At 42.0% G+C, this 17179-nt stretch overlaps 1 protein-coding gene across 1 annotated transcript in view; it reads right to left on the bottom strand.

The window, feature by feature from the left end:
* Nucleotides 1-731: 731 nt before the first annotated feature.
* PHF2 (PHD finger protein 2) overlaps nt 732-17179 on the bottom strand; it is a 187723-nt gene continuing 171275 nt past the window's right edge. Inside the window, exons 19-22 of the mRNA XM_029051015.2 lie at nt 12236-12331; nt 10900-11009; nt 9378-9639; nt 732-3753 (exon numbers count right to left, since the gene is read on the bottom strand). Of these exons, the coding sequence (XP_028906848.1) occupies nt 3665-3753; nt 9378-9639; nt 10900-11009; nt 12236-12331 (557 nt within the window). The 3' untranslated portion in view covers nt 732-3664. The remainder of the gene's footprint in view (nt 3754-9377; nt 9640-10899; nt 11010-12235; nt 12332-17179) is intronic.

Raw genomic sequence — 17179 nt, 5'->3', positions numbered from 1 at the left:
ACTACATTTGGAATTGGACCCTCTACCAAGAAAGATTAAGATTCAGATTAAGAGACAGGGATGAGATGGCTTTAGTAATGTAATCTAGGCAGAGCATCTAAGTAAAGGGGAGCCCACTCACTCCACTGGTGACCTGGGGCTAGTCACTTAAGTTCCTGTCAGTCAGCTTCTCCCCATTCGTGAAAAGCTGTCTCCTAAACTCTAAATCCCCTGGGCTTTATGGAAAACTGGGTTTCATTAACAAGACTTTAAGTTAATGAGTCAATGAGACTGTAGTATCTGTATGGACAGCTTAATGAAAAAGACATGGCTCCCACCCCAATTTTCTTGTAGATGGAATTTTCACATCCAACTTTTCAAAGAATGTCCTAATAGATAAGTTTCAAAAATGTCACTAGGAAGTCTCCTTTATGCCTTCAACTCCCATAGCTCTCCTTCAGGTCACATAAATGGAACTTGACTCTTAACTTATCTCAACTCCTGGAACACAGTGGCTTCAATTTCTCACAGCACCTCTCAGAAACATGCCCATCTTAATTAATATTTACCATGAACGGAGGAGGCCACCAAACTGTCAACCTTGCTTGTGGGGCATACTCTGAGCAGCTATATGCGCCAAGAAATGGATTTTGGTTTTTCACCAGTAGTTGTCACTGTAGCATCTGAAATCTGAGAGGCTGAAAACAGGAATGGAGAGGTAGGACATGAAAATGCAGAATCGGGAGACTAAATGAGTTCTAAGTCTTTATGGGTAAGAACATCAATTAAAAAAACAATGCCTTTTCCCAAGCTCTCCCTTGATCAGGAGAAAATTAGCCAGAGACAGACAGCTGAAATTTAAAGAGCATCAGATTATAATAACAAGTGCTTTTTAAGATAAGAAATGAGACTATTTTCCCCCCTCTAGGATCACCATGCCATGTATTTTTTTTCTTTACCTCTTCTTCCTTACAGTTTCTGTGCTAGGAGAAACACCTAAGTGATTCCAATTGGAACTCCTGAATTCCTCTGAAACTAGGATAAGATTTGGGAACTATGGCCCCTCTCTTAGAATCAGTGCTTAAGAAAATGATCCCGCGTCAGAGCCACTATTAATAGTGTAGCTGGCCTCCCACATGCCACCTCTGCTGTCAGTGTAGTTCTGCTGCTGCCAGAACAAAACCACTCCAAAATGGGCTTTGAACCCTGTGGCAAATCTCAAAGCCCACTTACGTTTTTATTCTTAGAGAGTTGAAAGTTCAGCCACAGGAACTCTCCAGTGCAGACTGCCGTGGCAGCTGCTATGGGAGAATAAAACAAGAGACCCAAAGGATCACGTGAGGGGGAGTGTGTCTGCATGTGTGTAATTGGTGGGGGGTGGGAGGGAATTCTCCTTTAAAGTAAGAGTCTAGATACTTATAGTGATATGGGCCAAGTTAGTAGAAAACTACAAAAACATTGTTCTGTAAAAAACCTGAAATATTTTACTTTTTTAAACTTTGATCTAAGTTTACTTAGATTTCATGAACTTGATACAAGAACATTTGATATGAATTGGTAAATAAAACACTGTAATAGCCACAATAAACTTTGTTAGAAATGTACATGTTGCGAAAATAATAATAAAAAAACAGCAATGATAACTGGATTATATTATATAAATGCTCAACAAGAACAGTGTCAAGGGAAGCTTAAAAAAACCTGTTCTGCATAAGTCTGGGGCCCTTTTTAACTAACTTTCATAGACTTCTAGCATTCATAACCTATGTCCCACTATAACAGTATAAATGTTAGTTAATAAGGCCTCAGTTGTTTCCTGTAGCTGTTTTTTTATGGACATTACATCCAGGTAAATGGTATATAAACAAAGCTCATAAGAAATGTACAAATATAAAAAGCTACAAACATTAATAAATTACATCATCACAAAACACAGAAACACTTCACAAGGTGCTAGTAAAATAACTGTATCCCCCTCATAATACAAGAATTAAAACAAAGAGCTGGTATTAAAATTGAAGATTTACCTTCAAAATGTGTCTTAAATAGATTTTTTTGTACTATCTGATTCTGTCTAAGACATAGTATAAGGCTGCACAAACTTGGCTTGTTTTTCAGGCAACACCGAATTCCCAAAGGAAAAAAAATTGTAGAATCAAACTAAAATACAACGGTTTATCATACTCAGCAAAAACTTGTATAAATGTTAATGAAGTATTCTATAGAAAGAAATTTCTAAAGATACTTTACTCTTATAAAAAAGAAGTTATTTAAAAAGCTATTTACAAGCTACATTCTATGAAAAATATGCCTTAGTAAACACATTGAAAATTAAAATAGGGGATTGCCTGAGAAACAAATTTAACTCCTCAGTGTTTATGTGCAGGCAAGCAATTTAATGTAAAATAAATGCACTCAACACCAAACACTAAAAGAGTTAAAAGACAAAAGTATCCAGTCAAATTGTCAATAAGCTCAACATTCCCATTTCAAACACTTAGCCCTAGTTCCCAGAGCTTAAGCAAACATAACCGCTAAGAAGTGCTTTGATAAGAGCCAGTTGTGAGAGTGGACTTCCTATCCTGCAGTGAAGTGCAGGCAGAGTGAGCCCCTCACTGCCCACTGAGCACTGATTTCAGTACACAAAGTTCTGCCAGAAGGTGGGTTCTGACTGCCTCTTGGCTAGAACCCGATTAAAGAATCAGGAAACAATCTTCCCCCAGCGGGAGCCTGTTTGGACAAGGCGTGCCGCGTAGCACATGGCAAGTACTACAGCACGAGTTTTCCCAAACACGAGTTTTCGTGAGACTGCAACCCCCACGAGAGAGGAGGACTGGGCAAACTCACTTCTAGTCTAGCACGTGTGTCAGTTGGCAAGAAACCTGGCCTCTGAGCTCAGGGGAACACAAAAGCCTTAGCTACAAACACAAACTACAGATAAGCCCTCCATACTCTATGTGGGCTGGTGAAATGCCCACGCACCAATGCCCCTGTGCATAAACAAACACCATCCCTAGACTCCACGGTCCTCTCAAAATTAGTTTTTGAGAGGCGAGAAGTGCTCTTGTGCAGTTACAACTCTTCACTCACTCCTGTTAGCAAATCTAGTAACAGGAAAGGACAATGCAAAATGAACTTATAAATTAAGTAGAGTGCTCTCTGCATTCTTTATAGCATCTGAAAAAAAAAACAATTTGGAAAGAAAAAGAGGAGACCTCTTTTAGTCATTTTTTTACCTCTGTTGGGTACGGAATTTTTCAAACTCAGACCTCATTGTATATGCTACTTGACCAGATACCTTTTAGAGTTGGTACACTCGTTCTTTCTTAAAGGAAGGGTAATTGAAACAATGTGCATTCTCTTAAAACCAGTTTTGCACTTATGAACAAGTTCAAGGGATACTTTCCTAAAATTGGAATGATCCTCAATTTCTTGGATTAAATTTTTGCGAACTAGTCACTCTCAGCAATTTGAGAAAGGACATCTCTATGAAAAAATATTTATAGCAGTATTCTGTACACTTTAACTGCTGAAAGTTAAAAACAATTATTAAAGTGGTGACAAAAAGTTAACTGGTATTGTCCCTAGGATGATGCACAATAACACTCAAGTCCTCCAAGAGTTGAAGAATTAGTGTCAGCTCAAGAAGTCCTGAGCTTCGGAGAAAGTCCCAGGTTCCCAACTATTAAAGAAGTAATTTCCCATTCCGATGTATTTTCAAAATCTTCCCAAGCCTCTGTTTGGCTGTCGCCATGCCTTTTTTCGTGCGTTTTCCTGAAAATAGATTGAAATAAAGAAAGTCAGCAGCAAATGATTCAAGCAACCTATCGAGCAGCCCAAAAGAGCTCACCTTTGGAGGGGTTTAACTGACCAGGCATCTCCCAACGCAAGTGGTGCATCAACATGGCAGTCCTGAGAAATGGACCATTTCCAAATCCACAAACCCCTTTCCCACCTCTCCCAGGAACCCAAGCCAGAAGTCCCCTTTCCTACCTATCCTGATGGTGATTTTAGCCACCCAGATTGTAGAGAGACTAGGAGTGAACTGTGGCACTCTCCCTACCTGTCTGCCCTCACAGAGGAGAATCTACCTTTGTGGGAGAAGAACGGGCTGGGGGAAGCTCTGTACAGCATTTGGAATGCTGAGAAGGTCTTGATCTGTGCGAGCTAGGATTTCCCAGCCTGGAGCCATTACGAGCACTGGGACTATTCCCTACCAGCAGTAATATCCTGCTACGCTTCTTATTCTTACTGTGTTTTTTTTGTCCCTGAAATTCTTCCCGTCCCCCTTCCTTGAGCTTGCAAACATCCTGTGGGCCAGAGTCCTCTCCTGACACTGGCCTTTCTCTCCAGTTCTCATTAATTAAAGCAGCCGCATGGACTACAGCAAAGAGCACGGACCTGGGAGTCAGAGGAATCTGCCGCTTGCCATCTATGTGTGACCTTGGGCATGCCATTTCACTTCATTGGGCCTCAGTTTCCTCATTTGTAAAATGGAGATTCAATACCTGTCCTCCCTAACCCTTAGACTGTGAGCCCTTTGTGGGGCAGAGACTGTGTCTGATATGATCATCTTGTAGCTACTCCAGTGCTTAGTACAGTGTTTGGCACATAGTACATGCTAAAGAGAAGCAGCGTGGCTCAGTGGAAAGAGCCCGGGCTTGGGAGTCAGAGGTCATGGGTTTGAATCCAGGCTCTGCAACTTGTCAGTTGTGTGACTTTGGGCAAGTCACTTAACTTCTCTGTGCCTCAGTTACCTCAGCTGTAAAATGGGGATTAAAAAACTGTGAGCCCCACGTGGGACAACCTGATCACCCTGTATCTACCCCAGCACTTAGAACAGTGCTCTGCACATAGTAAGCGCTTAACAAATACCAACATTATTATTATTATTGTTATTATTATTAAACAAATATCACTTTGCACACTGTAATGCTAGGTAAGTGTCAATGCTACTACTACTTGAAAGCCAGGAATGCCCATGGATCTTCATTCATCCATGTGGGCAAACATCAGGAGAGGCTGATCCATGAGAGAATTTTCATGCATTTATTTATGGAGGATGCTCCTGACTGTGCTGGTGCATCACAAAACTTGGCAATATGCACAGCTGGTTAGGGAAGTTCTAAATTACACTTGCTCTGTGGGGAGTTGAGGGGAGGAGGAGAGTCATTGGTGAGAAGAGGACACAGTTGTCATTTTTCTCCTACAACAGGGACGTCTTTCATCAGCTGCTCCAAAACTGGCACTGAACAAGTGGCTCTTTCCTCACAAGGCGCCTAGGCCCACAACAAGGGAAGACGAATAGTGCTGGTGTGACTTCAAAGCCTCTCCTCCATGTCTAAGATGTAACTTTGGCTGGGACTTACTCCCGTCTTATTTTGTACAACTTCAGATGGAAGGGACTTTCCCCAAAATGCCTTGTCTGAATTGTGCTTCCTACACCAAAACCAGTACTGAACTCCACAACTGCAATTTCTTTCTCACATTAATTCATACCCAGAGAGCAAGGATTTGTCAGAGGAATGGGTCTAATGAGGATGAGTGTCTGTCCTAATGTAGTAGAGAACAACACTTAAGTATCGTATCACTGCATAGCCAAGTGTGTTTGTTGTTTTCTCTGTTGACAGAAGAGGCTTCTTAGTGCTTGTTAGATCTGGATATCCAAATTGCACTACCCTAACTTCTAAGATTAGGGACACCCTGCTGTTTTACAGTAGCTTACTCTGGCCCTGAAAAGCTAATTTGAAACAGAAACAAGACAAGAGTCTGCTTCCAAAGCATTCTAAATGTCATGAATATAATCACAGGCCCCTCTTTGCTAGCTGTGTAGGCGGGCTTGTAAAAGGTTACAGTTGAAATGTATTCATGGATAAAATTGCAGGTGGTGTTTGTTTATGCTGCCTGGGCTTCTCTGTCCAAGGCATGAGCATCTTTACTGTGGTTTCTTGAGTCAACTGAAGTGTAACTAACATCTCAGCTGCACGCCCTGACTGGCACTGTTTACCTTCTGATGAAGAAGTCAATTAGCTTGAGACACATCAAACAGCCCCTGAGCAGTAGAGCAGCCAAATCCCCGGTGACTTTACTTTTCCATGTGTAACTGGGAGCTGGGTAGTATTGTTTTAAGCACAGCAATGCTCATTATTTATTGTGTTACCATCTAGTGGGATGTGCTATGACAACATGATGAGCCCTAATCCATCAGTGAAACACCAGTTAAATTAAATGTAACCCAGTTTTTCTAGTAAGTACAGCTCACCATTTCCCCCCAACCCCTCCAGCCTCCCACCCCACCAATCCCTACAGGAAGTCTATTGGGAACAAAATGAATAAAATCAACATGCTTTTCTATTTGTCTGGGAAAAGTGGTACTTCTCTTCAGGGAGTGGATTCATTCAATAGTATTTATTGAGCACTTACTATGTACAGAGCACTGTACTAAGTGCTTGGAATGTACAATTCAGCAACAGATAGAGACAATCCCTGCCCAATAACGGGCTGCTTGGCTGTCAGTTCTAACCGAGTAGTCCCTAAATTGTGTGGGGAAACCTATAAATGAAGGGGGCCCAACAAGGCAATTCCCCAGAATCACTTTCACCCAACTCCCCTCTCTTCTAGGTTCATATGCCCTTTTCTCTGACTTTTTTTTTTTAATAATACAGACCGCCCAGGCAGCAGCATGCTCCAGGCAGGACACTGTGGGGAGAGAGTTTATGCTAACCGTTATCAGCATCTTTCCCATTCATTAGTGTGCTAGTGTGAGAGTGTGTATGTGTGTGTGTGTATGTGTGTGTGTTGGGGTTGGGGTGGTGGGGAGAAGGTAGAGATACCAATCTTTAACTTGCCCTGGTGAGAGGCTATTTACAAGGTTATTAATTTTCTTTATGTACCTCAAAACTAGCTTTCTCCACCTCTCCTTCCCTCCTCACCATCATCAACATCATGGACCAATAGTATCTTTCTTCTAAATTCCAAGAAGCCTGACCTGGCCTGGAACTTCATCGGAAGCCATGAAGGGAAGGGTTTGAATTTCTTTCTTCTTCTTCTCTGATACTTTCAACTTTTCATTAGACATATTCAGTGCTGAATCTGTGCTGGGTTTCAGCCTGGGCATGTGTAGGAGGCTTGGGACCAAGAGGGTTTAAAATCTCCACAAAAAAGGCATAATGAACCACAAACTCTCCTCTCCAATAATCATCAGAAGGAGCATATTTCCTTAACAAAACTCAGCTTTCCTCCCGCTGAGAGGTACATTGCAAGATGTGGGACAGAGCACTCAAGCAGGATAAGTAGAGGAATTTCCGCTTATCCCCACTCCTTGTACCTTGAAACTGAAAGCCAGTTCACTGAGGGCAAACTCAGGAGAGATGGAAATATGTTCCCAATGCTCCAACACCTCTCCCTGAACACCTTAAGCACAGGACATTACACTCCCATCCACTTTTACATTCAGCTCCTTCTCTGACCTGCTGAGAAGAATCATTCCACTAGGTCCACTGAGGCAGGGCCTGTGTGTACCTCTTTCCTGTTCCTTTGGCCTTCAAGCTGTGCCTTGGCTCTCATCTTTCTCACCATCGATCCCTTGCTTATGCTCTCCCTCCTATCTGGAACTCACTCCCCCTTCACAGCTCGTACACCACTATTCTTTCCATCTTCAAAGCTCTACCAAAATCTCATCTCCCCCAGGAATCCTTCTCTCACTAACCCCTCATCTCCCCATCCTATTTTCCCTCCCCAATCTGTCACCTATGCACTTAGTCCTACCCCCTAAGCACTTAAGTAATTATCCTTATACTGAATTGCTCCCCCTACCTACAATTCATTTTAATGTCTGTAACCCCTGCTAGGTTGTAAACTCCTTGAGAGCAGGGATCAGATCTACCTGCGCTACTGTATTTTCCCAAACATTTAATACAGTGTTCTACATGCAGACTGTAAGTGCTCAATAAATATCATTGACTGGTTGACTGACTGAAAGAACTGTCCCTCTCTCACATGAAGCCCTGTTTATCGGACTGAATATCATTCAGGGCTGGTTGAGAAGAGGGCACAGGCAAATCAGCAGGCACATATATTTTCCTGAATTCCTAATGACAACTCCTGGATCTTTAGGGCTAATAAATCCAATTGCTACTGTTAGCATCACTCATGCTAATGCCCTTTATTCAGGCAGTCCCATTCCTCACTTCGATTCTCTTTGGTAAAATTAACTGTTATTACTCAAGCACCTGAATTAGAGCACTAATGAAATAAGGGCTTTCTTAAGAACTTCCATTCCCCAGTGGATAGTGTCAACGAGTAGATCACTGTTTCTTCACATATTTGGAGCTGTGATCATCTTCCTGTTGTAAATCGTATGATATTTTTCCAACAAAATGTATTTTAGAAAGGGTAAAACTTATATAAACATGTTCATTGCTAGTGACCTGACTTCAGCTTTCCAGGTAAGCATTGGATTCCTTGTGTAAAAATGCACCTCTCTCACATATTTCCATTGCATTCAATAGCATTGTCCTGGAAATGCAACATGTCTAAGACAGAAAAGCTCGAACTAAACCACTACTCAAGGTAGTGGCAGTTCTTTTCAATTTCTCCTTAGCCTTTTTTCTCCTCTTTAATTCCAAAAGTGTTACTTGACAGAGTTGTCAGGTGAAAAGTGGCCTATAACTGTACTATCAAAGGAACTGAAGAAATAATTGTTGAAAACAGCCTGTTTTGAGTGCCACTATTTGCTACAAAGGGGACCCAAAATGCTGCTAATGAAACTGCAAACTGCTAATTAAGGAAAAGGAAAAAAGGATTCCTCTACAATTTTATGTATTTTCAGAGAGCCATCAAATGTGATGGAGATAAATATGCTAACTATTTTGGGCAAGGTATTGGTCTTTTATTCATATGATGTGTTTTTTTTAATATATAGCCAGTTGACGAATACTACTTAATTCTTGAGTCAAGTGCTTAGAGGAAAGAGAGCCGAGGCAAAGGTAGAAGAGAGTATAAGTACTGATAGGATGCGATCTCCCTGAAAAACCAATCAAATATCTCCCTTTCAAAGTCCTTTAGACAGGAACTGGTGTTGATTCTTTACCCTCCATAGGGCTCTGCGTATTAAGGACACATCCTCAGGGGTCTGCTTTCCACCCTCCTCCTTCCCCACTCAGGAGATAACCCCAATGGCCTTTTCCCAACTCAGGATCAGAAGCTGTTCAGCACTTTTTCAGAGGTGGAGAAAAGGGATCGGGGAGAGGCAGATGGAGGGAAGGGAGAAAGGGTGGAGGAATGTAACCTTTTCACCAATAAACCACCTGTTGCAGGAGAGTTCTGAGCACTCAAGTCCTGTACATGCTCCATCGTATTACAAAACCGAGTTTCAGCAGTACGTGAACTCACTGTACCTTTGGCAGCTGCATTGTTCTGGGATGACGAGGACGGCCTCCTCTGTGTGAGGAAAACTCCAGGGGCCATAGGCTGAGAGCCTCGATTGACCTGGGCAACTCCAAATGTGCTTGCTCCTGCAGTGTACTCATGATCAGTTAGGCTGCTGGGATGGGACTCTAGCTTGGGCTCTGGGGAGCTGCTTTCCTGGGAGACTTTATTGGTGTTGTTGGGAGCCAGCTTCTTTTTGGCAGTCTTCTTCTTCCTTCCCTTTTGTTCCTCCTTTGAATAAAGCACATCATCTTCCATCACCCTTCTGGAAGAACCAGTCGCCATGGCTTATTAACGCTGCAGTTATAGCATGTTGGAATCACATTATTGCCCAGCCTGATTGGGCTGATAAACAGGGAATGGGGCTAGCACAGACAGACACCTTTTCTCCAAGCCAAGCTAAAGGGATTGCTTTCCACTGCCCAGCCGAAGAGCAGTTAAGGAAGGCAATAAACCTGCCTTCTTTGATGGCCCCTGGAGGTTTTGTGCACACCATTGCTAACACAGAGTTATGGACCTTATGTTGCCCCTGTGATCTAGCAGTCTTTATGTTTGATTATGGGGGAAAAACATGGAATTTCTCAGCTCTTTCATTTTAAAAGCCAGGTTCTACAGAAGCCAACTAATTTCTAAGTAATCATCCATTCTTTAGGTAAAGAATAAAAGGTGGAGACTTTTGTAAACAAAACTAATATTTACTGACATAAATGGGTGCATATAGTTCTTAACACTTGTCTTTTCTCAAGTAGAGATGGGCAAAGGGAACCAAACTCATACCTCAGGAGCCAGGAGTGTCCAATTTAACCTGTGATCAACTCCACTGTTTCATGGTACACTAATTATGTGAGGTACATTTTAATAAAAAATCCATATTGCTGTAGTCACTTCCTGGCCATCTAGTCATATATTACCATTAATTAAAATTTCAGGGTTTTTATTTTTTAGAAAGCATTGATGGGTCTGCCTAGCTTCTTCAAACTACTCTCCTGATATGGACCCAGGAACCATTGTGCAATATCATCTTGTTCTAAAATGGAACTGCTGCATTTTAAATGTGATTCACTCCTCAAGAGTGTCTTTAGAACATGCTTTCAGCTTAATTCTTGATTCTGAGAAGTTGTCTGTTCGCCATTTCCTACCAGGTTAAATTTGAGAAATGGGAAACATCTCAAAAATTTTGACTTTCCCCATTTACCAAGTGATGTTTAGAGTCTGGAATACCACTTGTCAAAAAAATGCTCAAAAGCCTTGTAAAGTAGACTCATAAACTTTAACCATGTGGTCGCACACCTTCAGCTACTGGATCTCCTGCATTTCTTCCCTCTGTCGATCCTGGCAATCAACTGTAACTAAAGCTGCTCAGCATACGACAGAATATACATGGAATGAAAAGCCAGAAAAAGCTAAATCTTGTGTGTTGAAAACCTATCTCTGTTACTATTCTTCTGGGTGATCCCACAGAGGACATGTATGAGATCGAAGGCATCTTACCTGTTGGGATAACTTGGCTGCTGCTGCTGCCAACCCAGTTTCAATGGAGGCCACTCTTGTCCCCTCTCGCACTGGCCTGTCTTGCCGAGGTACCGATGGTCCAACCCTTGCTAAATATGAAATAAATGATTAGCCTTACAGCTGGGTGGCAAATTCTGCTAGTCTTTTTGGTGCAGCCTATCAACTTGTTACACATGCTAACAGACTTTCCCCTCAGCCTGTTTGCACTTCCTTCTCCATCTGCTAAAAAGCCTCTTACTCCTCAGACCCCAATTTCTCTCACAAAGGCCAGGCAGGACCCTCAAGCCTCAGTGAGAGCATGGTTGGAGAAGGAGCTGAGAGAAAGGGATCGAAGAATCAAGTTCTTCACTGGATCCAACTAGTAAAAAGTGAGAGGCATGAATTCATAGACTTGCTCTCAGTAGGCTGGAGTGTATTTCAAGGAGGAAGAGTCCCCAGCCCCTCCCAATCTTATTTGTCAGTAAAACAGAGCCCTCCTGAGTGAAAAGGCAAGGTTCTATGACAACGGGTCTGGTCATTGTCAAGTCATTGCAGCACGGTGTAGTGGATAGAGCACGGTCCTGGGAGTCAGAAAGTCATGGGTTCTAATCCCAGCTCTGCATTTGTATGCTGCATGGCCTTGGGTAAGTCACTTCACTTCTCTGTGCCTCAGTTACCTCATCTGTAAAATGGGGATTAAGACTGTGAGCCCTGTGCAGGACGGGGACTGTGTCCACTGCAATTTGCTTGTATCCACCCTAGCGCTTAGTACAGTGCCTGGCACAATATAAGTGCTTAACAAATACTATAATTATTATTATTATTATTACAACTACTCAAACTCAATGGCTTTATTCTAAAACAGTGTTTTGCACATAGTAAGTGCTTAACAAATACCATCATTATTATTATTAAAGCACTCTGTGCACAGACCCAACAGTTCATGCTACTAGCCTTGGAGTCATTTTCCCTTCTCCCAGTCTCTATCCTGAGGAGAGAGCCAGCAAATTTCACTTAGTATCTACTAGTCCTGGTCTACTGTTTCCAAAGCAAACATGCTTTATGATCCATGTAAAATGTGAACATTCTATGATGGCACTACATTTCAAAATGGCACTATGACAGACATGGAGGATGATACCATATTCACCAATGTGCCCCATTCTGTGGGCCATTCTGGAGGTAAACTTCAATTATGGTCACAACAAAATGGTTCATTTCTGCCCACAGTGGGAATTCTAAGGAGTCGTGTCAGGGGCAAAACAGGGCTACCAGAGGACTTCCATTTTGGAGAACTCTTAGAGAATATCTGTCGAGTCCAAACATCAAAAGTTACCTGTTGGGCTATAGGGGGCATCATCTGAACTTTTTCTTTTCTTCGATCGTGATTTGAATACCGGATTATCTTCATCTGATTCGAGGGAGGGGTAAACTAAACACAGGAAAAGACAACACCACCTCAGTCATTGAAAGAAGCAGCTACAGGAAAACTGGGTGCCACCTTTACTCTTATAGAAGGATGCTTGGCTTCCTGCCTTTGTCATAGATTGGAAACCAGGAGCTATGATTCTGTTCCTCACTTGGTGACTAACTCACTGTGCACTCTGGACCTTTGTAAAGTGGAAAAAGCAATACCATCTACCTCTGAGTGCCATTGTGAGGAGCAACAAATAAAACACATCACTATAAAAAAACCTCACACCATTGTTAGTAATAGCAGCAAGAAGAGATAATGTAATATGGATAATCAAGTTCACACAACTTTATTAAAGTCAAGGAACCTTGCTGATGGTTCTTTAACTTTGGAAACATGCTGAAAACCTCCATTTTAATAAACCTATCCAATGAGAAACCAAGCCCAAAACCAAGGTAGGTTGCTGATTTCAGAATGAAAATCTATCTGGAGACAAAATTAGCCAGGAAGTTTAGAGATTCATTCATTCATTCATGCAATCGTATTTATTGAGTGCTTACTGTGTGCACAGCATTGTACTAAGCGCTTGGAAAGTACAATTTGGCAACAAATAGAGACCATCCCTACCCCACAATTGGCTCACAGTCTAGAATCAGAACTGTACTACTCCCCAAACATCATGTCTCATCTTGATAGGATGGGAGCCAGGATTCCGTGACCCAAGAAGCCAGATATTCAATCCTGGAAAGTGAAAGATCCCTACCCACCATGAGGTACAGGAAGCTCTAAAAGCATAGTTCTCTAGCAAGGCAGGGAATTCTCAGGAAGCTTGGGAAGGAAATTCGTGGGTCCCATTGAACAATGGCTTCTGTGGGGCTAATGAAGATGGCAGCTGTTCTATTTGGGCTAGTCTGGATGGCTGTGAGGCTAATAATAAGCACCACCACATTATTCCTGGGTTTCACATTGTAACTTGATTCTCTGGCCAACCACGTCAACTGAGGTTACTGGCCAATCAATCAGTAGAGTGCCTTGAAAATGCCACACAAATCAAACTCAACACACAAATCCATCGAGTACCAAACCACATGGGAACAAGTACTCCAACTCCCATCCCCAGTGGAAAATCTCTCACTTTGCAATCCCGGTATATTTTATAACATATGCAATGCCATTAGTCCATACAGCCCAATAATCTGCCTCTGATAGTGGTAACAAGAAATTTGGAAGGCCTGTCTGATGGTTGCTGTCCTTGTCAGTGCACCTAATGTTTAGGGATGCACCATCTAGCATTCCTAACTTTCCCTCTAGTAACTCAGTATGAAGCACATGCCCCCTGAATTTATCCACATCTCTCTGTCAGATTTGCTGAAATTTTCTGCTGGCACGACTTCCTCTGGTAACCAATTCCATATGCTTATCACCTGCATGTATCTTTTTTGAACGTACCACCATCAAGCTTCAGTGGGTGCTCCCTAGTTGTGCTGTTGTGGGATTCTGTCCCAACAGTGAATCATCTCAAATTCACCCTGCCCACACTCTTCAAGATTTTGTACTCCTCCAACCCATCCTCTCTCAGTCTATGCCATCCCTGACAGACAAAAGCTTCATAAAGAAGCTTCTCCATTTCCCTGATTATCTTGGCTGCCCTTTTCTGCACCTTCTCCAGCTCAATTATATCCTTCCTAAGAAACTGCAACCAGAACTGCACAATGTATTCCAGGTGCAGGTGAACCATGATTTCATTTACTGACAAAACTGGGGCTTGAATTTTGTTTTTTCTCCCTTTCCAAATAATGCCCAAAATTCAACTGGCCATTTGACTACTGCCATACATTAGATGGATGAGTTTTAAAAATAATCAGTGACGACTACAGGATCTCTTCCCTAAGTCATGACTGAGAGCTCTGGGCCCACCATCATGTAGTTCGAAATATTTTTCCCCCAGGTTCATTACCTTACACTTGCTCACACTGAAGCTCATCTGCCATTTTTCAGCAGGTCCTTCCTGAAGCTTATCCCCATCCTCATGACATTTCATTCACTCATTCATTCAATTGTATTTACTGAGCGCTTACTGTGTACAGATCACTATACTAAGCATTTGGAAAGTATAATAAAGCAATAAAGAGCGACAATCCCTGCCCACAACGGGCTTACAGTCTACAGTCTACAGTCACCACTTGGGAGAGCTTAGTGCCATCTGCAAACTTGGACATTATATTGTGACACTGCCTCATCTGGATCCTCTTTGATGATGTTAAACAAATCCAGTCCTAAGAGATTCCTAGGGAGTCCCCTAGTTACACATCTCCATTCTGAAGAGTGTTTATTTATAAACGACCTTTGTTCCTCTCTTTAAGCAAGTTTGCTATTCATGACAGAACTTTTCTTCCAATTCTGATTACTTGTTATTTTCAAGCTCCTGTCAAAGGTCTTCTGAAAATATGAATATATTATGTCTCCCAAGTCCCTTTTATAAATGTTTTTTGACCCCTTCAAAAGAATTCCAAGAGCTTGAGGCAAGGCATGATTTTCCCTTACAGAAATCATCTTGTCTTTCTCCCAACAGGTCACATTCTACTAAATGGTCACTTAGCACATCTACTTTTCCAAGTATAGAGTGAACTTATAGGTTTAGAATTCCTATTGGCCTCTTTTTATATATGGCAGGTATATATGCAACCCAACAGTCTTCAGGTACAGTGATTTTTTATAAAAATAAGTTACACACTCTTGCCTAGAGTGTTACAATTTCCCATTCAGGTTCCTTCAGAACTCTTGGGTGACTATCATGGTCCAAGTGACTTGGAATCAATCTACTGTAAAGGCATCTTTCAGCCTTCTCTTCCTAGTTGGAGCAGTTGTTCTCCACCAGTTCCACTTCTGTAGTAGCGGCGTGGCCTAGTAGAGAGAGCATAGTCCTGGGAGTCAGGGGACCTGGGTTCTAATCCTGGCTCCACCACTTGCCTGCTAGGTGACTTTGGGTAAGTCACAAAGCAGAGAAGCAGCGTGGCTCAGTGGAAAGAGCACAGGCTTTGGAGTCAGAGTCATGAGTTCGAATCCCAGCTCTGCCACTTGTCAGCTGTGTCACTGTGGGCAAGTCACTTAACTTCTCTGTGCCTCAGTTCCCTCATCTGTAAAATGGGGATTAAGACTGTGAGCCCCACGTGGGACAACCTGATTCCCCTGTGTCTACCCCAGCGCTTAGAACAGTGCTCGGCACATAGTAAGTGCTTAACAAATACCAACATTATTGCTTGGCATCTCCGTGCCTCAGTTTCCTCATTAGTAAAATGGGGATTCAATGTCTGTTCTCCCTCCTACTTGGACTGTGAGCCCCATCTGGGGAGGGGACTGTGTCCGATCCGAACAACTTTGTATCCACTTTGGTACTTAGTACGGTGCTTGGCACGGAGTTAGTGCTTAACATATAACACAGTTGTTGTTATTCTACCTATACATAAGTCTTTCAGGGAGCTAAAATATAGCATTCTTCTTCCAGACAGATCCAATATGAGGTAACCCCATCTGGGCCCCTTGTTAGAACCCATTCCCTCTATAAAAACACATCCATCTGATTTTCCCTCAGTAAATGGATCCCTGGACAAGGAGATAGGAGGCGAGAGAAGGAGGGAAGAGCTGGTTGCTGTTTACAGGCTCTCTGAAAATGATTTTCTTTGCTGTTAGCGGTAAGAGGCCCTTTCCCACATAGCTGCTCCCCCCCCCACCAAACAGTTCAGAGCCGCCTGAGGTAAACGGCCACATATTGTTTGAGTTTGTTCAATCGTCCCTATATTGAGTCTACCTGATATGGTTCTAAAAATGTGCATTTCATTTTGCTTTCAGTTTCTGTTTGCTAAACCAATATATAGCCTTAAAGTAACTGCATAATTCAGCCACTGAACCAAAAATCTGCTGACCAGATGCAGAATAAATCCAGTCTTTGTAAACCAAGACTGCGTACAAGAAAGGAAACGCATTAAGCAGTAGCATAAATACATAATTAACATGAATTCCAGTGTTTAAAACATATCCCTATCCATTTTCACAGTGTCATCTGCAGATCGTGTCTATGAATTATACTTTCACAAGATTTCTAATATAATTTAGCTTGACTGATATGCCTACAGGTGCTGTAATTGCAAACTCTCAACCAACATAAAATCTTTGGGGGACACAACATTTTGTAAATGGAAATAAGTCTTGCTTTCATTAATCTTCAGAATATTCCAATTTGCACTTCAATATATTTCTGTATACCAAATAGTGAAACCAGATATTAATTCAAGACAGAAATAATGTGTATTTTAAGCTGTTGTAGCTGGCAGCCATAATTTTGGAGTTACATTTTCATTTCATTGCCCAGGAATGTATATGTTTCCCAAGACCAATGTACTGCCATCCTGGACTACTTTTCCCTTTCCTCTCGGTTGTTTTACCTGGTCTAATTATGTCTAATAGGAGAACATGGTCTGTCAGGCTGAATGAGTATGGTCCTGAAGAGAATACATCAGGTGGGGAACCAGCAGTTACAGAGTATTTTTGTTTGATTTTGCTTTTTCCAGGCTGGGCTCTGGATCATTTTGATCAGTTCCATCAATAAAATGGAGAGGGTGACACTTTCATCCTCAGATATAAAATCACCAGTAAAGGCTAAAGGACTGAATAGCCTTTTGACTATTCAGAAACTCCTCCCAAAATATAGTAATGCTGCTCCAATAACTCTTCTCCACAACACAGAGGCACCTAAACCCTTCTGGCAGAAAGCTGCAGACTCAGAACACTATTAGATGACATTCAAAAATATTGCATTCCAAACAGATTCTAAAAATGAACAACTTGTTAAACTTAGAGGTGAAACGA

Source organism: Ornithorhynchus anatinus, chromosome X1 (assembly GCF_004115215.2).
Source record: "Ornithorhynchus anatinus isolate Pmale09 chromosome X1, mOrnAna1.pri.v4, whole genome shotgun sequence".
Lineage (NCBI taxonomy): Eukaryota > Metazoa > Chordata > Mammalia > Monotremata > Ornithorhynchidae > Ornithorhynchus > Ornithorhynchus anatinus.
This window is presented reverse-complemented; position numbering and strand designations above follow the sequence as displayed.